The sequence below is a fragment of the Oncorhynchus mykiss genome, chromosome 11 (genome assembly GCF_057628025.1).
Source record: "Oncorhynchus mykiss isolate SJ-2025 chromosome 11, ASM5762802v1, whole genome shotgun sequence".
NCBI classification, from domain to species: Eukaryota; Metazoa; Chordata; class Actinopteri; order Salmoniformes; family Salmonidae; genus Oncorhynchus; species Oncorhynchus mykiss.
The window spans coordinates 79,608,963-79,632,915 of NC_143032.1; the positions used below are offsets into that span (position 1 = coordinate 79,608,963).

Below are 23,953 nucleotides of genomic sequence, written 5' to 3' on the forward strand. Positions count from 1 at the left end.
TCTGTGGCGAGGAAGTGGAAAGCTGGACAGAACTACAGTCATTGTAGCTCAAAGAAAATAAAGCATTTTTTAGATTTAAAGAGTAAAGAAGACATATTTTTTTCTTCCGAAAAGTATTTTTAATGTTAGCTAGAAACGAACCTAAATTGGAAGTTGGAAGCCATATGGACTCGGACAACGAGAAGCCGCGCAAGAAGAAGAGACGGCCGCACTGGGTTGTGAGAGGCCTCGGGCCGAGTTTTACTGCCTGCATGGGTTTCGTAATAAGCGTGCTGTACATCACTTTCCCGTAAGTTTACAAGCTAATCTTCTCCTTATATTAGGTTGTCCCCAAATGTCACATTCAATCAAAACCCATTCCACCTGTAGTTTTCTGCAAGGATGACTTGACAGTTGACTTTATTCCCTGTCCTTGCCAGGTGCGCTTGGTTGGCTACTCATGTTTCAGTGGCCTATCCTGTGGCCTCTGCGATGTTACTAACTGGGACCTTGATAACTTTCCTGGTGTTAAGTTTCATGGATCCTGGCATTCTCCACCAAGGTAATATTATCATGTTAACAACAGCATTATAATAGTATTATTAAATATAGCTTTGATATTAGGGAGCTTTGATATTCCTTTCAAGAGTTATTAATAAGTAAGCAACTAGGCTACTTCCTATACCAAGAGGTCTGTATCGTTATGGCACAGGTGGTACAGATCTGCTCTCTTCATTTGATCACTCTGTTGTTGCAGATCATTTTCCTGTGCAGCTGAAATCTTAACGTTTAATGCATTCGAGTTTTAAAAAGGCTTCTAAAGTTTGTAATTCCCACTTTAGAATGTCAGACTCGATTTGCCCTTGTAACAACGCAGCTTCTGTCCCTCTCCTTCTCCCCAACCTGGGCTTGAATCAGGGACCCTTGGCACACATCAACAACAGTCACCCTCGCAGCATCATTACCTGTCACTCCATAAAAGCTGCAGCGATGCAGAGCAAGGGAAACAACTACTTCAAGGTCTCGGGGCGAGTGACGTCAGCGATTGAAATGCCACTAGCATGCATCGCTAACTAGCCAGCCATTTCACACCGGTTACACCCTAACAAAAGAATGATCAACCCATACATGAATGTCCATTAATTACAATTCACACAATAATTTCCTATTGCTGTAGGATTATTTTCCTGCTGTGAGAAACTGGTCAAATTAAGATCCTACATCTGTATCTGAGCTGCAGAGTTGTTGAGTCAAGTCCTGCTCCAGATTCTCCTTTAAAGTCGCTACATTGTTATCCAGAAATTACCATGAAGGAGCAATGTTTATAAAGCCTCTCTCTCTCTCTCTCTCTCTCTCTCTCTCTCTCTCTCTCTCTCTCTCTCTCTCTCTCTCTCTCTCTCTCTCTCTCTCTCTCTCTCTCTCTCTCTCTCTCTCTCTCTCTCTCTCTCTCTCTCTCTCTCTCTCTCTCTCTCTCTCTCTCTCTCTCTCTCTCTCTCTCTCTTTCTTCTTCTTCTTCTTCTTCTTCTTCTTCTTCTTCTTTGTCTTCCACCTCTCTTTCCTCTCTCTCAGGCCCCCCATGGCCAGGCACAGTAGAGGTGGCCTATGTGATAGTGAATGGTCAGAGGTATGATATGGACTGGTGCAGTAGGTGTGAGATCTACCTTCCCCCTGCTGCATGGCACTGCCGTCGCTGCAATGCATGTGTGGACGTGAGTTGTATTGAAATGAGTGTAGCAAACATATCAGACTGGAACCACAATTCAGGAAAGTGTCATCAAAATGGCTTTATCTTAATCTACCTACCTTCAATATCGTTACCTGCCCCCCTCTTCATTTTCCTTACCTACCTCACCCTGTTTACTATCTAACTCTCTCCCTCTGTTCATTATCTACCCCCCCTATTCTTTATCATTATCTACCTACCCCTGCTCATTATCTACCTCCCCCTGTTCATTATCATTATCTACCTGCCCCTGTTCATTATCTACCCCACCTGTTCTTTATCATTATCTACATACCCCTGTTCATTATCTACCCCCCCCCTGTTCATTATCATTATCTACCCCCTCTGTTCTTTATCATTATCTACCTACCCCTGTTCATTATCTACCCCCCCCCCCCAATCTTTATCAATATCGACCCCCCGTTCTTTATCATTATCTACCTCCCCCTGTGTATTATCTACCTCCCCCTGGTTCGTTGTCATTATCTAACTCCCCCTATTCATTATCATTATCTACCTCCCCCCGTGTATTATCTACCTCCCCCTGTTCATTATCATTATCTACCTCCCCCTGTGTATTATCTACCTCCCCCTGGTTCATTGTCATTATCTAACTCCCCCTATTCATTATCATTATCTACCTCCCCCAGTATATTATCTCCCCCTGTTCATTATCATGATCTAACTCTTCCTGTTCATTATCATTTTCTACCTCCCCTTGTATGTTATCTACCTCTCCCTGTTCATTATCATTATCTAACTCCCCTGTTCATTATCATTATCTACCTCCCCCTGTATATTATCTACCTCCTCCTGTTCATTCTCATTATCTACCTCCCCTGTTCATTATCATTATCCACCTCCCCCTGTATATTATCTACCTCCCCCTGTTCATTATCATTATCTTCCTCCCCTGTTCATTATCATTAACTACCTCCCCCTGTTCATTATCATTATTACCTCCCCCTATATATTATCTACCTCCCCCTGTTAATTATCATTATCTAACTCCCCCTGTATATTATCATTATCTACCTCCCCCTGTATATTATCTACCTCCCCCTGTTCATTATCATTATCTACCTCCCCCAGTATATTATCTACCTCCCCCAGTTCATTATCATTATCTAACTCCCCCTGTTCATTATCATTATCTACCCCCCCAGTATATTATCTACCTCCCCCTGTTCATTATCATTATCTACCTCCCCCCGTATATTATCTACCTCCCCCAGTTCATTATCATTATCTAACTCCTCCTGTTCATTATCATTATCTAACTCCCCCAGTATATTATCTACCTCCCCCTGTTCATTATCATTATCTACCTCCCCCAGTATATTATCTACCTCCCCCGTTCATTATCATTATCTACCTCCCCCAGTATATTATCTTTATCTACCTCCCCCAGTTCATTATCATTATCTACCTCCCCCTGTTCATTGTCATTATCTACCTCCCCCTGTTCATTATCATTATCTACCTCCCCCAGTATATTATCTACCTCCCCCTGTTCATTATCATTATCTACCTCCTCTTGTATATTATCTACCTCCCCCTGTTCATTATCTACCTCCCCCAGTATATTATCTACCTCCCCCAGTTCATTATCATTATCTAACTCCCCCTGTTCATTATCATTATCTACCTCCCCCTGTTCATTATCATTATCTACCTCCCCCAGTATATTATCTACCTCCCCCAGTTCATTATCATTATCTACCTCCCCCTGTATATTATCTTTATCTAACTCCCCCTGTTCATTATCATTATCTACCTCCCCCAGTTCATTATCATTATCTACCTCCCCCTGTTCATTATCATTATCTACCTCCCCCAGTATATTATCTACCTCCCCCTGTTCATTATAATTATCTACCTACCCCAGTATATTATCTACCTCCCCCTGGTTCATTATCATTATCTACCTCCCCCAGTATATTATCTTTATCTAACTCCCCCTGTTCATTATCATTATCTACCTCCCCCAGTATATTATCTACCTCCCCCAGTTCATTATCATTATCTACCTCCCCCTGTTCATTGTCATTATCTACCTCCCCATGTTCATTATCATTATCTACCTCCCCCAGTATATTATCTACCTCCCCCAGTTCATTATCATTATCTAACTCCCCCTGTTCATTATCATTATCTACCTCCCCCAGTATATTATCTACCTCCCCCTGCCCATTATCATTATCTACCTCCCACTGTGTATTATCTACCTCCCCCTGCTCATTATATACCTCCCCCAGTATATTATCTACCTCCCCCTGTTCATTATCATTATCTACCTCCCCCAGTTCATTATCATTATCTACCTCCCCCTGTTCATTATCATTATCTACCTCCCCCAGTATATTATCTACCTCCCCCTGCTCATTATCATTATCTACATCCCCCAGTTCATTATCATTATCTACCTCCCCCTGTTCATTATCGTTATCTACCTCCCCCAGTATATTATCTACCTCCCCCAGTTCATTATCATTATCTACATCCCCCTGTTCATTATCATTATCTACCTCCCCCTGTTCATTATCATTATCTACCTCCCCAGTATATTATCTTTATCTCATGTAGTCTCAGGCTTTATGTGATATCATCAGCTCTGTTTGCACATGTTATGTGTGTCTTTTCTGTGTGTGTGTGTGTGTGTGTATGTTGTCTGTCTGGTTGTGTGTGTGTGTGTGTGTTGTCTGTCTGGTTGTGTGTCTCTCTGTGTGTGTGTGTGTGTTACACAGCGGTTCGACCACCACTGTGAGTGGCTGAATAACTGCGTGGGGAGACGTAACTACCGTGTGTTCCTGCTCTTCCTCCTTCTGCTGACGTCATACCTGCTCCTGGTCCTCTCCTCCTCGCTGTTCTACCTCTTCCTCACCCTCCTCACCCTGCATCAGCCCTTCAGCCTGCCCCACGCCACCACGTATCCACACACACACACACACACACACACCTGGGTCACAGTCCCAAAGTGTGCGCATACTATTCTCTTTAAACCTTAACATTAACTGACCAGTGTGGTCGTCATGGTTACCAGCCTGGCCTGTGTGCTCTTGGTCTTGGTTATACTCTTCAGCAACATCAAGCTGATCTCCAATGGAGAGCCATCCTCTACTATAGTAAGTCACTACACTCTCTCCCCGTCGCGCACGCACACGCACACACACACACACACACACACACACACACACACACACACACACACACACACACACACACACACACACACACACACACACACACACACACACACACACACACACACACACACACACACACACACACACACACACTAATTGGAGCATCATTCTGTTGACTGAGGATGTATTATAATCTGGTGCCCCATCTCTCCCTCTCTTTCTCTCTCCTCTGTAGGAGCCCTACTTTGAGCCTGATGATAAGAACCCGTTTGATCAGGGCTGCTGGAAGAACTGGACCGGCATCCTCTGTTCCCGGACTGGACCCAGGTACACTACATCACTAATACAAACAGGTACATCACTAATACAAACAGGTACACCACTAATACAAACAGGTACATCACTAATACACTAATATAAACAGGTACATCACTAATACAAACAGGTACATCACTAATAGAAACAGGTACATCACTAATACACTAATATAAACAGGTACATCACTAATACACTAATACAAACAGGTACATCACTAATACAAACAGGTACATCACTAATAGAAACAGGTACATCACTAATAGACTAATACAAACAGGTACATCACTAATACACTAATACAAACAGGTACATCACTAATACAAACAGGTACATCACTAATAGAAACAGGTACATCACTAATAGACTAATACAAACAGGTACATCACTAATACACTAATACAAACAGGTACATCACTAATACAAACAGGTACATCACTAATAGAAACAGGTACATCACTAATAGAAACAGGTACATCACTAATACACTAATATAAACAGGTACATCACTAATACAAACAGGTACATCACTAATAGAAACAGGTACATCACTAATACACTAATATAAACAGGTATATCACTAATACAAACAGGTACATCACTAATACACTAATATAAACAGGTATATCACTAATACAAACAGGTACATCACTAATACACTAATATAAACAGGTATATCACTAATACAAACAGGTACATCACTAATACAAACAGGTACATCACTACATCACCAGGTTTCTGGGGGTGAATCCTGCACCGATAGTGATAACCTGTTGTTGCTGTTGTTGTCCAGGTTTCTGGGCGTGAATCCTGCACCGATAGTGATAACCTGTTGTTGTCCAGGTATCTGGGGGTGAATCCTGCACCGATAGTGATAACCTGTTGTTGTCCAGGTATCTGGGGGTGAATCCTGCACCGATAGTGATAACCTGTTGTTGTCCAGGTATCTGGGGGTGAATCCTGCACCGATAGTGATAACCTGTTGTCGCTGTTGTTGTCCAGGTATCTGGGGGCTGTGAAGCCCAGCAGAAGAGGAGACACTGAGGGGGACTGGAGCAGTCTAACCCTTCTCCATCAGGAGGACCAGTGTTTGTACAGCTGCAGCTCAGTCCCCTGTTGTAATACTTGTAAACATCACAAGGTGGCGGTAGGCCCAGCCAGCCCAGGCCGTTTCAAGCACAGCACACTGAGTCTAGACAGTCTGAAGGAAGGGAGAGGGTGTCGATGCTGCTACAGGGAAGTAGTACCAGCAGGCTGTGTGACCACAGACAAACACAGCGACAACAACAAGCCCTCACAGAGCTCTGCTGTGGAGATCCCAGGTGAGGTACAGGTTCAGAACTGGATAAGTCCTCTAGTGACTGACTGGTTTGGGTTCTTTCATTCAGCGTCTGATTTAGACCTGAGAATTATTTTGTGTGCTATGAATGGTGATGGATTATTGAACCTGCTGCTAGGTTACCAGAACATCAACAAAATCGCTGTAAACATCACAACATATTTCCATCATAGAGTGGTATTCCTAGTCCACTTGTAAAACTCTTTATTTGATTCTGAATCATACTCACAGATATGTTGGCTGCTGGTGATGAGGACTTGGACCAGGAACGGGATGGAGTTCTGATCAGAGCTGCAAAATAGCTTTACATCCTGACCACCAGAGGGTGCTGGGTAGACAACCACACCACAACACCAGCCCCAGGCCTGGACCACCTCAACACCACACCACACCATAACCAACACCAGCCCCAGGCCTGTACCACCTCAACACCGCACCATAACCAACACCAGCCCCAGGCCTGGACCACCTCAACACCACACCATAACCAACACCAGCCCCAGGCCTGGACCACCTCAACACCACACCATAACAAACACCAGCCCCAGGCCTGGACCACCTCAACACCACACCATAACAAACACCAGCCCCAGGCCTGGACCACCTCAACACCACACCATAACAAACACCAGCCCCAGGCCTGTACCACCTCAACACCACACCATAACCAACACCAGCCCCAGGCCTGGACCACCTCAACACCACACCACACCATAACCAACACCAGCCCCAGGCCTGGACCACCTCAACACCACACCATAACCAACACCAGCCCCAGGCCTGTACCACCTCAACACCACACCATAACAAACACCAGCCCCAGGCCTGGACCACCTCAACACCATACCATAACCAACACCAGCCCCAGGCCTGGACCACCTCAACACCACACCATAACCAACACCAGCCCCAGGCCTGGACCACCTCAACACCACACCATAACCAACACCAGCCCCAGGCCTGTACCACCTCAACACCACACCATAACAAACACCAGCCCCAGGCCTGGACCACCTCAACACCGCACCATAACCAACACCAGCCCCAGGCCTGTACCACCTCAACACCACACCATAACCAACACCAGCCCCAGGCCTGGACCACCTCAACACCACACCACACCATAACCAACACCAGCCCCAGGCCTGGACCACCTCAACACCACACCATAACAAACACCAGCCCCAGGCCTGGACCACCTCAACACCACACCACACCATAACCAACACCAGCCCCAGGCCTGGACCACCTCAACACAACACCATAACCAACACCAGCCCCAGGCCTGGACCACCTCAACACCACACCATAACCAACACCAGCCCCAGGCCTGGACCACCTCAACACCACACCATAACCAACACCAGCCCCAGGCCTGTACCACCTCAACACCACACCATAACCAACACCAGCCCCAGGCCTGGACCACCTCAACACCACACCACACCATAACCAACACCAGCCCCAGGCCTGGACCACCTCAACACAACACCATAACCAACACCAGCCCCAGGCCTGGACCACCTCAACACCACACCATAACCAACACCAGCCCCAGGCCTGTACCACCTCAACACCACACAACACCATAACCAACACCAGCCCCAGGCCTTATTAAAACCACTTCAACACATCTGAATGTACACAGACAGAAACACACTAGGGAGTTTGGTCATACAAATCAAACTGTTTAGTGCGAAGAGGGGGGAGGGGCTGAGTGTGAAGAGGGGGGAGGGGCTGAGTGTGAAGCGGGGGGAGGGGCTGAGTGTGAAGGGGGGGAGGGGCTGAGTGTGAAGAGGGGGAGGGGCTGAGTGTGAAGAGGGGGGAGGGGCTGAGTGTGAAGAGGGGGGAGGGGCTGAGTGTGAAGGGGGAGGGGCTGAATGTGAAGAGGGGGAGGGGCTGAGTGTGAAGAAGGGGGAGGGGCTGAGTGTGAAGGGGGGAGGGGCTGAGTGTGAAGAAGGGGGAGGGGCTGAGCACCAAAGAAGTAGGAGATCCTCTGCTGTTTAAAACAAATAAATGAATAATTTTTTTCTCAGCAAGGTTCAACTTCGTTTCATCATCACATTCATCGTCACATTGATCATGACACGTTGATATCTTATTTCTTCTGCTCTCTGTGTGTGTTTGAGTGAACAAATTCATGGCAGTGTGTCTGTGTTTGTCCAGGTCTTTTGTGGCAGGTAAAACTACATCTCTTTTGTACAACACATTATTCAAACCCCTGGGCTAATCTATTCAGACCAAATTCACTTTAAAATCACTTGGTTCTTTCTTTTGAAACCATTCAGCAAAGGAGAGAGACATTTTTCTTATTGCCCAGATAAAGTGTCCTCTCCTTTCGAGAGTCTTATTTTAAATATTTACATATTTGAAGCAGTGATCTGATATATGATGTGTTTATTTGAATGGGGGAGAAGGCAACTCTGGCTGTATCTCAATACAGCTGGACAGAACTCTAGGAACCGCTTTGGTCACTTTCAATACACAGTATCCTCCTCCCCCCCTCCTTCCCCCCTCTCCTCTCCCCCTCCTTCCCCATTCCTCACCTCTCTCCATCTCCCTCTGTCTCTCACTCCTCCCTTCCATCTCCCTCTGTCTCTCTCTCCCTCCCTTCCATCTCCCTCCCTTCCATCTGTCTCTCTCCCTCCTCCCTCTGTCTCTCTCTCTCCCTTCCATCTCCCTCTGTCTCTCCCTCCTCCCTTCCATCTTCCTCTCTCTCTCCCTCCTCCCTTCCATCTCCCTCTCTCTCCCTCCTCCCTTCCATCTCCCTCTCTCTCTCCCTCCTCCCTTCCATCTCCCTGTCTCTCTCCCTCCTCCCTTCCATCTCCCTCTGTCTCTCTCCCTTCCATCTCCCTCTGTCTCTCTCCCTTCCACCTCCCTCTGTCTCTCTCCCTCCTCCCTCTGTCTCTCTCCCTCCTCCCTTCCATCTCCCTCTGTCTCTCTCCCTCCTCCCTTCCATCTCCCTCTGTCTCTCTCCCTCCCTTCCATCTCCCTCCATCTCCCTCTGTCTCGCTACCTCTTCTCTCCCTACCTCCTGCCCCTCCTTCCCCCTCCCATTCCCGTGTTCGCAGACACCGCATTCACAGTAAAAGCTGCAAATGTAGCATCAATCAGAAATTACCTTCAAATGGCGCAAAGCTGACAAAGCGTGATCAGATTGAATCCTTGCCTTAAACTCCAGTTCAGATCCTCTCTATAATACATGAGAGTGTGGGACCCTCAGGGCAGTATTGAGGTGTATTACAGTGTGTTTTAGAGGGACCCTCAGGGCAGTATTGAGGTGAATTACAGTATGTTTTAGAGGGACCCTCAGGGCAGTATTGAGGTGTATTACAGTGTGTTTTAGAGGGACCCTCAGGGCAGTATTGAGGTGTATTACAGTGTGTTTTAGAGGGACCCTCAGGGCAGTATTGAGGTGTATTACAGTGTGTTTTAGAGGGACCCTCAGGGCAGTATTGAGGTGTATTACAGTGTGTTTTAGAGGGACCCTCAGGGCAGTATTGAGGTGAATTACAGTATGTTTTAGAGGGACCCTCAGGGCAGTATTGAGGTGTATTACAGTGTGTTTTAGAGGGACCCTCAGGGCAGTATTGAGGTGTATTACAGTGTGTTTTAGAGGGACCCTCAGGGCAGTATTGAGGTGTATTACAGTGTGTTGTAGAGGGACCCTCAGGGCAGTATTGAGGTGTATTACAGTGTGTTTCCTCCCACCACTACAGAGGGCATTATGTGTGACTCTGGATGGACAGTGGACCGAACACAACAGTATCTGAACCCACGAGTCTCAGATTTCTTTGACAATTCTAAGTTGTGAAACTGTCGTCAGGTGAAAATTTGGTCAAACAGAGACGAAGGTATTAAGATACAATATCGATACACAACATAGCATGACAGCATAAAACAAATCAAGACAGGTTGTACTCGCCAGGCGCTGAGTTTAATTTGAAATATTTTCTATATTAAATACCCCACCCTCTCATCCCACCCCTATTTCTTCCCTCCCATCACTTCCCCCCTCCCCTCACTCCAATGCCATCTCCACAGAGAAAGTCTGTGTCCCAAAAGTCTGTGTCCCTATGTAGTGCACTACTTGTGACCAGGACCCATAGGGCTCTATATAGAGGACCCATAGACCTCTGGTCACAAGTAGTGTACAATATAGGGAATAGGGGGGCCTTTTGGGATGCAGGCCGTAGTCTGGATGAAAACACACTCTAGTTATGCAGCATATTGCTATTTAAGACATTTGAAAAAACATTAAATACTAGTTTTTCTTTTCTGCTCCCATTTCGGACTGTTTTGAACAGAAAATAAACTGAAACACAGTGTCCCTCCGCCAGTCTACATAAAAAGGGGCCCACCTACACCATGGTATGTTCCCCTTACCCTTGCATCCTACCTACACAGTGGTCCGTACCATGATGCTTGAAATGGGGGAGGGCTCACTGGATCATCTGTAGGCTTCAATCAAAACAGTACAGTACAAGTCCTGAGTGTAGCCAATTGTTTTGGCGTTTGCAGGATGTGTCAAACATCTGACGTCCAATCTTTATTCTTCAATTGATTGAATTCCGTCGTTGTTTCACTAGTGTTCCTCTGTCTCTCTTCTTCTCTCATCTCTTCTCCAGTTTAATGGTTTAATAACGTTTGTTTTGTGCCCCTCCCCCTTACTGGGATGTGCTTGTTTAAGGCTCTCCAGTCCTCTTCTTACAAAGTGTGCGTCATTAGCGGCTCCCCGGCGTTCTATTGACTGGCTGGTTGCGGTGGCAGAGTTGTCATTGGTCCACCATTGGGGGGGTGCAGAGTTGTCATTGGTCCACCATTGGGAAGGGGGGGCAGGTGCAGAGTTGTCATTGGTCCACCATTGGGGAGGGGGGGGGGGGGGGGGTGCAGAGTTGTCATTGGTCCACCATTGGGGAGGGGGGGGTGGGTGCAGAGTTGTCATTGGTCCACCATTGGGGAGGGGGGGAGGGGGGGAGGGGGGGGGGTGCAGAGTTGTCATTGGTCCACCATTGGGGAGGGGGGGGGGCGGGTGCAGGCAGAGTAAACGACTGTTTGTGTGTGAAACTAACGGCTCGAGAGGAAAACTGGTTTTTAGGTTAGTCACAAGGCATGTTAACACTCTACTCTAGATGAGTTTCACCACCGAGTGTTCATGTGTACTGTGAGTTGTGTATACACGTCAGGCTGCTTTGCCTGTGTGCATGTATTGATCGATGCTTGTGTTTCTGTGTATGTATATACACTGACTGTACAAAATATTAAGTACACCTGCTCTTTCCATGACCAGGTGAATCTAGATGAAAGCTTTGGTCCCAAATTGATGTCACTTGTTACATCCACTTCAAATCAGTGTAGATGAAGGGGAGGAGACAGGTTAAAGAAGGATTTTTAAGCCTTGAGACAATTGAGACATGGATTGTGTGTGTGGGCCATTCAGAGGGTGAATGAGCAAGTCAACATTTTTAAGTGCCTTTGAACAGGGTATGGTAGTAGTTTCCAGGCGCACCGGTTTGTGTCAAGAACTGCAACGCTGCTGGGTTTTTCACGCTCAACAGTTTCCCGTGTGAAGAATGGTCCACCATCCAAAGGACATCTAGCCAACTTGATACAACTGTAGGAAGCATTGGAGTCAACACGGTCCAGCATCCCTGTGGAACGCTTTCATCACCTTGTAGAGTCCATGCCCTGATGAACCGAGGCTGTTCTGAGGGCAATAGAGGGAGTGCAACTCAATATTAGGGAAGGTGTCCTTAATGTTTTGTATACTCAGTATATATGCGTGTGTCTGAATGAATAATATTTTCAACTTTTCTTGTCCATGTCTGTCTGTTTATCTCTCTGTGCCCAGTTCCAGGAATGGGCTGCGTTTGTGATGGGGTCAGGGGTCGCGGGTTCATCGTAGGCTCACACGCGGGGGGAGTATTTGGGGTTTCTTGGCACCTCGGTGAAAGATTTGAGCTCGTAAGGGATCCCCGTGTCCACCTCGATGGACTTGCGGGAGAATAGCAGCCGGATATCGTTGTGCAAGTAGATCTTCCCAGATTTAGAGCTCTGGAATCTAGGAGATTGAAAACAAAGCAGAACCATCACTGTTAATACATTTGTGTGTAAAGCTACTAAGCTAAGTTCCGTCAAATGAGGGCGTCTCTGGCACAATGACTGATCAGCAAAACAACCTGAAAATAAACAGGTGTGTGCATGGATGGATGGAGGGAGGGAGGGAGGGAGGGAGGGATGGATGGATGGATGGATGGAGGGAGGGAGGGATGGATGGAGGGAGGGAGGGAGGGAGGGAGGGAGGTAGGGAAGGATGGAGGGAAGGATGGAGGGAAGGATGGAGGGAGGGAGGAAGGATGGAGGGAGGGAGGGAAGGAAGGAAGGAGGGAACGAGGGAGGGAGGGAGGGAGGGAGGGAGGGAGGGAGGGAGGGAGGGAGGGAGGGAGGGAGGGAGGGAGGGAGGGATGGATGGATGGATGGGGGGATGGATGGATGACGGATGGATAGACAGACATTCCAAACAATAATTGCATCCTATCCCAAGCGTACTGCAGATGCCATACAAACCATCCAGAAAAATACAATGTCCACACCAAACTCCACTTTAAAATCAACCAACCAATGACCAGACAGATGTACCTGAGGTGTATCAGGTAGCAGAGAATCTTCCTCCTCTCTGTGGGCGTGGCCCTGGGCTCTGGAGGCTCACCCCCCTTCGCCTCTGGTTCCTCAACGGGAACCAGGAAGATGCGGTGACGAAGGAAGGTCATGTGATTGACGGGCATGTCCCCAAAGTTATAGGTCACGAGGAACATCTTCACCACAGTTTTATTGGGGTTGAATAAGGTCTGATGGAGAGAATATGGAGATATTGAATATGATACCTGTTTATAAGACTTGTTCAATTGAGATTGAATAAGATCTGTGGGGAGAACATGGACTCATTCATGAAAAACACTCTAAACAAGGTCAAGCATTTGAATAAGGTCTGAGAAGGGAACATGGAGATGTTAGCCATTGCTGTGCCCATTGTGTTAGATCCATGCAAGCCCGTGCATATTAGGGCCAATTACGTTTGAAAACAAAGAGACTCAACAAGAGATTACAAAGTATAGAGAAGAGAAAGAAAAAGGAGTGAGAGTAACAGAGAGAGAGAGACAGAGGGAGAGAGACAGAGACAGACAGAGAGATGGAAAGAGAGACAGAGAGGGAGAGAGACAGAGGGAGAGAGAGACAGAGACAGACAGAGAGATGGAAAGAGAAAGAGAGACAGAGAGGGAGAGAGACAGAGACAGAGACAGACAGAGAGATGGAAAGAGAAAGAGAGACAGAGAGGGAGATGGAAAGAGAAAGAGAGATGGAGAGACATGGAGAGAGACAGAGATGGAGAGAAAGAGAGAGACAGACAGAGAGATGGAAAGAGAAAGAGAGATGGAGAGAGAGACGGAGAGGGAGAGAGAGATGGAGAGACATGGAGAGAGAGAGACAGAGAGAGACAGAGAGAGAGAGAGATGGAAAGAGAAAGAGAGATGGAGAGACATGGAGAGAGACAGAGAGATGGAGAGAGAGAGACAGAGAGAGAGACAGAGACAGACAGAGAGATGGAAAGAGAAAGAGAGATGGAGAGACATGGAGAGAGACACAGAGATGGAGAGAGAGAGAGACAGAAAAAAAAGAGAGAGAAAGAGAGGACCATGATACTCACCACTTGGGTGGTCCCTGCTTTGGGTACGCTGTATCCCTTCTTTCCTAAAGGCTCCAAGGAGATCACCCCCTACAACAGAGAGATGAGCTGTCTTCACAGGGAGAAGTTGCACTCACTAAACTGCGAGAGCATTCAACAGTGTGCAGGTGTCTATTCTTCTTGCGTGACTTTACTTTTGAAATTATTTCAAGCTAGAATCTTTAATTGAAACAATAACAAAGCATGACCCCGCTCCTGTTTTCGCTAAAAAGCTGGAGAAATGTCATCACTCCAATTAATAGACAGAGCTATGGATGCCAGGACTGACCATACATATACACATTATAGTTTTAACCATGTTTTGAAGCTACACACATTTACAGGTACATTGTTTACATTCATTGGAGTTAAACAAGCTCATATGTTGGGTTCTGATGGGGTACGACAATATGTTGGGTTCTGATGGGGTACGATGACTGGAGTTAAACAAGCTCATATGTTGGGTTCTGATGGGGTACGACAATATGTTGGGTTCTGATGGGGTACGACAATATGTTGGGTTCTGATGGGGTACGACGACTAAACTGAAGTCCATGAGGCATTTACAGGTTATAGCCTTCAAGAATCAATGTATATCATTTATTTATATGCCTAAAAATGGATGCAGCAACTAGGGGTTGTAAATTATTATTATTTTTAAATAATTTCACTCTGAAAATAACGATTATTTGTTTCATTTCATTCGGCATTACCGCTATTAACCCATACAAACGCATCCAATCAAATATTCACTACATGGAACAGATTGTCCACCAAAAAATCTAAAGGAAGTTTGTTTTGAAGTGTCTGTCCTATATCTGAGAGATATAAGAAATATTTTGTTATATGTATTACAGACAATCCCTTATTTTTGGAACTAAACAGTGTGTAAACCAAACTGTTCTGATGCCACAGACAGAAGTTGGCAGATCGACTGTACCGACCTCAGACGAGTCCACAAGACGCTTGTGGGGATCGTAGAGGAAAACGGAGAACGCCATCGTGTTCGGGAGAGTCTCATCTTTCCATAGAGTTTATAGGCCAATCCGTTCGGACACTACAGACAATTTTGTGAGAAGGCTGATTTTCAGGATGTCTTGTGGTCTAACAAACACTGCTCTAACTCTGTCACCTTTCACTGCAGACTAAGAAGACTTACATATGCGGATTGAGAAGCAGAACAACAGATGTCTCTATATTTCCACAGTGGCGTGGCCATTGACATTAGGAGGTTAACATAATTTCTCACACACACACACACACACACACAGACACACAGACACACACAGACACACACAGACACACACACACACACACACACACACACAGACACACACACACACACACACACACACACAGACACACACACACACACTAACCAGGAAGGGTGAGGGTGCGCTGTGCTCTGAGATGTCGTAGTAGGTGACGTGTACAGGCAGAGTGGCGTGTTGAGGGCAGTAGGATCCGCTGGCACCGATCTCTGCTGTGAAGCCCTCGATACGACCCGACGGAGAGAAACGACCCTTCAGGATCGACTCCTGGAGAAGAAACAACAACAAGGAAGAGTGAGGAAGACCCACTTCAAAGCACAGCTACTTCTATGGCCACGAGGAATGTTGTAAATCTCTCTAGATATTTGGTAGAAACTCAAGTTCTGACAAAATACCATCATACATCATACTGAAATAAATTCAGTTACACATTAATGGTACGTCACACTTCATTTTGTGTGTGTGTGTGTGTGTGTGTGTGTGTGTATCATACCTCAAAGTTACCCAGTAGTGAACGGCTGATGGAAGAAGAGGGCCAGCCTGACCGAGCAGTGCGACCCAAGGTGTCTGTACGCCGCCCACATAGCTGTCGACTGCACACACACATATTTTTTCATTTTTTAAGAACATAAGTCAGCCATGGTTAAGTCACATTATTAAAGAGGATGTTTTTGAAATGATGACTACACATGGATCAACTAAGAAGGTAGAAAGTGAACATACCTTTTCAGGCGCATCCCACTTTTCAGCCTCCTGCTGGCTCCTCTGCATTCTGATAAACTCTGAAGGAGGACAAGAGCAAGAGACAGATGGACAGAACAAGAGACAGATGGACAGAACAAGAGACAGATGGACAGAACAAGAGACAGATGGACAGAACAAGAGAGATGGACAGAACAAGAGACAGAAGGACAGAACAAGAGACACATGGACAGAACAAGAGACAGAAGGACAGAACAAGAGACAGATGGACAGAACAAGAGACAGATGGACAGAACAAGAGACAGATGGACAGAACAAGAGACAGAAGGACAGAACAAGAGACAGAAGGACAGAACAAGAGACAGATGGACAGAACAAGAGACAGATGGACAGAACACGAGACACATGGACAGAACAAGAGACAGAAGGACAGAACAAGAGACAGATGGACAGAACAAGAGACAGATGGACAGAACAAGAGACAGATGGACAGAACAAGAGACAGATGGACAGAACAAGAGACAGATGGACAGAACAAGAGACAGAAGGACAGAACAAGAGACAGAAGGACAGAACAAGAGACAGAAGGACAGAACAAGAGACAGATGGACAGAACAAGAGACAGATGGACAGAACAAGAGACAGAAGGACAGAACAAGAGACAGAAGGACAGAACAAGAGACAGATGGACAGAACAAGAGACAGATGGACAGAACAAGAGACAGATGGACAGAACAAGAGACAGAAGGACAGAACAAGAGACAGATGGACAGAACAAGAGACAGAAGGGCAGAACAAGAGACAGAAAGGAAGAGAGAGAAATAAAGAAAACAGGAAGGAGAATACATGGATTAGTACAATCCAGCTCAGATGAAAAACATTGATATTACTGTCATGATAATCATGATCTATCAAACAGATGTGTACCAAACTCACTAAAACTGGCAGTAATAAAGCCGCTCTTGAAAAAGCCAAACCTTGACCTGGAAAATATAAAAAACTAATCGGCCTATATCGAATCTCCCATTCCCATCAAACATTTGAGAAAAAGCTGTTGCGCAGCAACTCACTGCCTTCCTGAAGACAAACAATGTGTACGAAATGCTTCAGTCTGGTTTTAAACCCCATCATAGCACCGAGACTGCACTCGTGAAGGTGGTAAATGACCTTTTAAATGGCGCCAGACCGAGGCTCTGCATTCTGTCCTCGTGCTCCTAGACCTTAGTGCTGCTTTTGATCCCATCGATCACCACACTCTTTTGGAGAGATTGGAAACCCTGAAGGACCTCGGCGTTACTCTGGATCCTGATCTCTCTTTTGATGAACATATCAAGAATATTTCAAGGACAGCTTTTTTTCCCCATCTTCGTAACATTGTAAATCAGTAAGTCTTTGTCCAAAAATGATGCAGAAAAGCTAATCCATGCTTTCGTTATTTCTAGATTAGACTACTGCAATGCTCTACTTTCCGGCTACCCGGATAAAGCACTGAATAAACTTCAGTTAGTGTTAAACACGGCTGCTAGAATCTTGACTGGAACACAAAAATGTGATCATATTACTCCAGTGCTAGCCTCCCTACACTGGCTTCCTGTTAAGGCAAGGGCTGATTTCAAGGTTTTACTGCTAACCTACAAAGCATTACAGGGCTTACTCCTACCTATCTCTCTGATTTGGTCCTGCCGTACTTACCTACACGTACGCTACGGTCACAAGAAGCAGGCCTCCTTATTGTCTCTAGAATTTCTAAGCAAACAGCTGCAGGCAGGGCTTTCTCCCACAGAGCTCCATTTTTATGGAATGGTCTGCCTACCCATGTGAGAGACGCAGACTCAGTCTCAACCTTTAAGTCTTTACTGAAGACTCATCTCTTCAGTGGGTCATATGATTGAGTGTAGTCTGGCCCAAGGGTGCGAAGGGGAAGGACAAGGCACTGGAGCGACGAACCGCCATTGCTGTCTCTGCCTGGCCGGTTCCCCTTTCTCTACTGGGATTCTCTGCCTCTAACCCTATTACAGGGGCTGAGTCACTGGCTTACTGGTGCTCTGCCATGCCGTCCCTAGGAGGGGTGTGTCACTTGAGTGGGTTGAGTCACTGACATGATCTTCCTGTCCGGTTTTGCTCCCCCTCGGGCACGTGCGGTGGAAGAGATCTCCGTGGGCTATAGCCTCAGCCTTGTCTCAAGTTAGTAAGTTGGTGGTCTGTTGATATCCCTTTGGTGGTATGGGGGCTGTGCTTTGGCAAAGTGGGTGGGGTTATATCCTGCCTGGTTGGCCCTGTCCGGGGGTATCTTCAGACGGGGCCACAGTTTCTCCTGACCCCCTCTTCCAGTATCTATGCTGCAATAGTCTATGTGCCAGGGGGCTAGGGTCAGTCTGTCCTATCTGGTGTAATTCTCCTGTCTTATCTGGTGTGCTGTGTGAGTTTAAGTATGCTCCCTCTAATTCTCTCTCCCTCCCCTCCTGGAGGACCTGAGCTGCCTGCGGCTAAGGCACCCTGACCTGTTCAGAGGACGTGCGAGCTTGTCCCAGACCTGCTGTTTTTGACTCTCTCTTTCTCTACCGCAAATCAAATCAAAGTTTATTTGTCACGTGCGCCGAATACAACAGGTGTAGACCTTACAGTGAAATGCTTACTTACAGGCTCTAACCAAAGGTGCGAAAAAAAGAAGAAGGTATGTGTGTGTGTGTGTGTGTGTGTATGTGTGTGTGTGTGTGTAAGTAAAGAAATAAAACAACAGTAAAAATACATTTGACCTGTTGTCTCGACCTCTGAATGCTCGGCTATGAAAAGCCAACTGACATTTACTCCTGAGGTGCTGACCTGTTGCACCCTCTACAACCACGGATTATTATTTGACACTGCTGGTCATCTGTGAACGTTGGAACATCTTGAAGAACAATCTGGCCTTAAATGGCCATGTACTCTTATAATCTCCACCCGGCACAGCCAGAAGAGGAATATATATTTCCATTTCTACATAGTTCATAGTTACATTACACATGCAATAGACACAATAACAATAACAAATGCAGTTGAGTAATGAAGGTACATACCTGCCTGTGTATCAATATGTGTGAACGCTGTGTGTGTGAATGTCAGTACGTAGTCACTACTTACCGGGCAGAGAGTCCAGGATGCTGCTTCAGACACAAACACATTCCCCATGTCCAAACTACCGCTCGTACTAAGGGTTACCCAGTCCTGGCTACCCACCTCCTCTGGCGCTAACCCTTCCAAGGCTAACGCCTCTGTAGCTAGCATCTCACTAGCTAACAATTGACTAGCTAGCCCCTCTCTAGCCAGGTCCTCTCTACTGTAGCTGTCCCCTCCACTGGGGCTATGTCAGCCTGGTCTGTCCTCACACTCTCTGTGGACATGTTATACTCACTACCTACCTACCTACCTACCTACCTCTATCTATCCTCACACTCACTGTGGACATGTGTGTCTCTCTCTCTCTCTCTCTCTCTCTGTCTCTCTCTCTGTCTCTCTCTCTGTGTCTCTCTCTGTGTCTCTCTCTGTGTCTCTCTCTGTGTCTCTCTCTGTGTCTCTCTCTGTGTCTCTCTCTCTGTCTCTCTCTCTCTCTCCATGTTATACTCCCTACCTACCCCTTTCCTTCACTTTTCACTTCCCCTTTTACCTCCCTGTATCTCTCCCTCTAGTCTCTCCCCCTTTGTCACTCACCACGGCAATACCAACCCCCCATCCTCTACCTACCCTGTGTCCCAAATGGGACACCCTATTCTCTATGTAGTGCACAAACTTTGACCAGAGCACCACGGTCAAAAGTGCCCTATTCAAAAGTAGTGCACTAAATAGGAAAAGTGTTTCTGGAAGCCAGTGGTTCGGTATCTAAACGGGTGAGCCAGAAAGACCTGTGTGGTTTTGTAGGGAGGTGGGGTTGTATTGGGGCGACAGCGACACAGGCAGGCAGAACATGTAGTGTAGCAAGAACAATGGAGGCCACCTCAATAGACTTGATTCTGGAGCCACTCGGCTGGTTCCAGCACCATACGTGGTGTGTTCATAATGACCAGCCTGGGAATCCATCGCTCTCTTCCTCTCTCTTCTTCTCTCCCTTTCCTCTTTCTTTTCCTCTTTCACTCTCATCATGTTTCATTCTCTTGGGTCATCTAACGCAGTCTTTCACTCTCATCATGTTTCATTCTCTTGGACCATCTAACTCAGTCTTTCATTCTCACCCCTGTCTGTTTTACTGGAACAGCTCTCCCCCTCTAACCCGCTGGCTGTTCATCCTCTTATTAAATGTCAGACAATGACAAGCCTGAAAGCTGTGTGTGTGTGTGTGTGTGTGTGTATGTGTATGTGTATGTGTATGTGTATGTGTGTGTGTGTGTGTGTCTGTTAGTGTGCGCACGCGCGCGCGTTAGGGTTGAAGATTTTCCTGGTATTTTACAAATGTTCCATCCCGAGAATAAATCACTTTTCTCCCGGGTAACCTGGTATTTCCCTCCAAAACCGGAAGTGTCATTCAAAAGCATTATAATGCATTATAAAGCATATTAATATGTCTGGATTTGATAAAGAGCTTTGATCTAGCCTGATGAGTCGAGCCCTATATTAATGACATTTCATTTTAATTTTATTTCACCTTTTTAACCAGGTAGGCCAGTTGAGAACAAATTCTCATTTACAACTGCGACCTGGCCAAGATAAAGCAAAGCGACAAAAACAACACCGAGTTACACAAACAAACGTAGAGTCAATAAACACAGAAAAATCTATATGCAGTGTGTGCAAATGTAGTACGATTAGGGAGGTAAGGTAATAAATAGGCCATAGTGGCGAAATAATTACAATTTAGCATTAACACTGGAGTGATAGATGTTGCGATGATGATGTGAAAGTAGAGATACTGGGGTGCAAAACTATATAACAATATGGGGATGAGGTAGTTGGGTGGGCTATTTACAGAAGGGCTGTGTACTGGTACAGTGATCGGTAAGCTGCTCTGACAGCTGATGCGTAAAGTTAGGGAGGGAGATATAAGTCTCCAGCTTCAGTGATTTTTGCAGTTCGTTCCAGTCATTGGCAGCAGAGAACTGTAAGGAAAGGCGGACAAAGGAGGAGTTGGCTTTGGAGATGACCAGTGAGATATACCTGCTGGAGCGCGTGCTACGGGTGGGTGTTGCTATGGTGACCAGTGAGCTGAGACAAGGCAGGTCATAACCTGGCAAAGACTTATAGATGACCTGGAGACAGCGGGTTTGGTGACGAGTATGAAGCGAGGGCCAAACAACGAGAGCGTACAGGTCGCAATGGTGGGTAGTATATGGGGCTTTGGTGATAAAACGGATGGCACTGTGATAGACTACATCTAATTTGCTGAGTAGAATGTTGGAGGCTATTTTGTAATTGACATCCCCGAAGTCGAGGATCGGTAGGATGGTCAGTTTTACGAGGGTATGTTTGGCAGCGAAAGGATGCTTTGTTGCGAAATAGGAAGCCGATTCTAGATTTAATTTTGTATTGGAGATGCTTAATGTGAGTCTGGAAGGAGAGTTTACAGTCTAACCAGACACCTCGGTATTTGTAGTTGTCCACATAGTCAGAACCGTCCAGAGTAGTGATGCTAGTCGGGTGGGCTAGCTAATGAACCTAAACCCCGAAAAAGCCAAAAATGATTGGGCCATTATCCAATACATACTGTATATGATAAAGGCTACTGCACATTACACACGACAGAAAAACATAAAAGACCATAGATGTAGCTAGCTATATGTTCTCTTGGGTAAATAAATTAAACTAGCTCCAGTAGGTTAATCTTTTTGAATGTGAACTGTATTGTATTATAACTAGTAAACTGTATTATATGGACTGGAGCAGGACATGCGGCCTACAAAGTTACAGGTATAGGCTAGCAAATGTACATTTTTACATGTAATAGGGCCTATTTGTATAATTAGTAGGCTGATGCCTTTCATAATAGTTCCCCTAATGTTATTAGCCTACCTCCCCTTTCTCTCTTTGTTGCTTCATTCCTTCCTCGTCTTCAACAGTTAAATTAAATGAGTTTCGTTGTCCTCGTCTTCATTAGTCTAATGACATCCTTGAATAATATAAGACTAGATGCACAAGGCTTTCACTTATTTTCACAAAGATTAAATGGTTGTGGGTCTGATTAAATAACTGGTAAATGCAACAAACAACAAAAAAAAGCACAGGTGAGTACATATTGCGCAAGAGACAGAGGCTATACGTTTGAAGCTTATTATGTATATCCCATCATTAATTAGCTCAATTAAAGGCTAATACTACATTGAATTTATTACCTGAAAGAGGTAGGCTAGGATATCTATTTAGAGGGCTATCTATAGGTCTAGAACAGGGTTATCTATTTTGGATTCAATTTGAATGGAGTTCATGGAGAGAAAGACAGAGAGTACTAGCGCGTGCACTAATTCAAAGCAACAATATTTGAGAGATAGACTGTTTTAAAATTCGGCAGCTGCAATTAAAACAATAATAATCTTTACCATTAAAAAAACAAGGTGACCCCCGAAAGCAAGATGGAAATGGGTAAATTAGACATGCATTCGGTCTTTATATTACTGAAAAAAACAAGGTGACCCCCGAAAGCAAGATGGAAATGGGTAAATTAGACATGCATTCGGTCTTTATATTACTGAAAAAAACAAGGTGACCCCCGAAAGCAAGATGGAAATGGGTAAATTAGACATGCATTCGGTCTTTATATTACTGAAAAAAACAAGGTGACCCCCGAAAGCAAGATGGAAATGGGTAAATTAGACATGCATTCGGTCTTTATATTACTGAAAAAAACAAGGTGACCCCCGAAAGCAAGATGGAAATGGGTAAATTAGACATGCATTCGGTCTTTATATTACTGAAAAAAAGTCACAAGAAAAAAAGTTACCATGATGAGGTGATAGGTCTACATGCATTGTGAACTGCTCTCTATATACTGAGATAACACTAGAAGCATCCTCCCTAAGTTTGTTTTACTCACTGCTTTAGCACACTCCGCCAACCCAGATGTCCTAGCCGTGTCTGAATCCTGGCGTAGGAAGGCCACCAAAAATCCAGAAATGTTCATTCCTAACTATAACATTTTCCGACAAGATAGAACTGCCAAAGGGGGCGGAGTTGCAATCTACTGCAGAGATAGCCTGCAGAGATTTGTCATACTATCCAGGCCTGTGCCCAAACAATTCAAGCTTCTACTTCTAAAAATCCACCTTTCCAGAAACAAGTCTCTCACCGTTGCCGCTTGTTATAGACCCCCCTCAGCCCTCAGCCGTGCCCTGGACACCGTATGTGAATTGATCGCCCCCATCTATCTTCAGAGTTTGTACTGCTAGGTGACCTAAACTGGGATATGCTTAACACCCAGACCGTTCTACAATCTAAGCAAGATGCCCTCTATCTAACACACATGATAATGGAAACCTACCAGGTACAATCATAAATCCGTAACCATGGGCACCCTCATAGATATTATCCTGACCAACTTGCCCTCCAAATACACCTCTGCTGTCTTCAACCAGGATCTCAGCGATCACTGCCTCATTGCCTGCGTGCGTAATGGGTCCGCTGTCAAACGACTACCCCTCATCACTGTCAAACGCTCCCTAAAACACTTCAGTGAGCAGGCCTTTCTAATCGACCTGGACTGGGTATCCTGGAAGGATATTGACCTCATCCCATCTGTGGAGGATGCCTGGTTGCTCTTCAAAAGTGCTTTCCTCTCCATCTTAAATAAGCATGCCC

General features: G+C 45.7%; 2 protein-coding genes across 4 annotated transcripts in view; one reads left to right on the forward strand and one right to left on the reverse strand.

Annotated features, from left to right (window-relative positions):
- Positions 1-28: 28 nt before the first annotated feature.
- Positions 29-6,804, forward strand: LOC149979887 (palmitoyltransferase ZDHHC19-like). Its single transcript, XM_090191213.1, has 8 exons — positions 29-289; positions 420-541; positions 1,549-1,688; positions 4,450-4,631; positions 4,725-4,827; positions 5,084-5,175; positions 6,166-6,485; positions 6,734-6,804. Exons 1-8 carry the CDS (start codon positions 123-125, stop codon positions 6,802-6,804), a joined length of 1,197 nt encoding a protein of 398 aa, XP_090047339.1. The 5' UTR covers positions 29-122.
- Positions 6,805-10,420: 3,616 nt separating this feature from the next.
- LOC110535124 (uncharacterized) overlaps positions 10,421-23,953 on the reverse strand; it is a 67,237-nt gene continuing 53,704 nt past the window's right edge. For all 3 annotated transcript variants that reach the window (XM_090191216.1, XM_090191215.1, XM_090191214.1), the window contains 6 exons: positions 16,220-16,278; positions 15,990-16,089; positions 15,605-15,763; positions 14,208-14,276; positions 13,142-13,350; positions 10,421-12,563 (listed from right to left, as the gene is read on the reverse strand). In XM_090191216.1, the coding sequence (XP_090047342.1) occupies positions 12,410-12,563; positions 13,142-13,350; positions 14,208-14,276; positions 15,605-15,763; positions 15,990-16,089; positions 16,220-16,278 (750 nt within the window). In that variant the 3' untranslated portion in view covers positions 10,421-12,409. The remainder of the gene's footprint in view (positions 12,564-13,141; positions 13,351-14,207; positions 14,277-15,604; positions 15,764-15,989; positions 16,090-16,219; positions 16,279-23,953) is intronic.

Coding starts and splice junctions, on each gene's coding strand:
- LOC149979887 (XM_090191213.1), top strand. CDS start 123: ATGTTAGCTAGAAACGAACCTAAATTGGAAGTTGGAAGCCATATGGAC. Junction 290..419: donor GTGCTGTACATCACTTTCCC/GTAAGTTTACAA, acceptor TGTCCTTGCCAG/GTGCGCTTGGTTGGCTACTC. Junction 5,176..6,165: donor TGTTCCCGGACTGGACCCAG/GTACACTACATC, acceptor GTTGTTGTCCAG/GTATCTGGGGGCTGTGAAGC.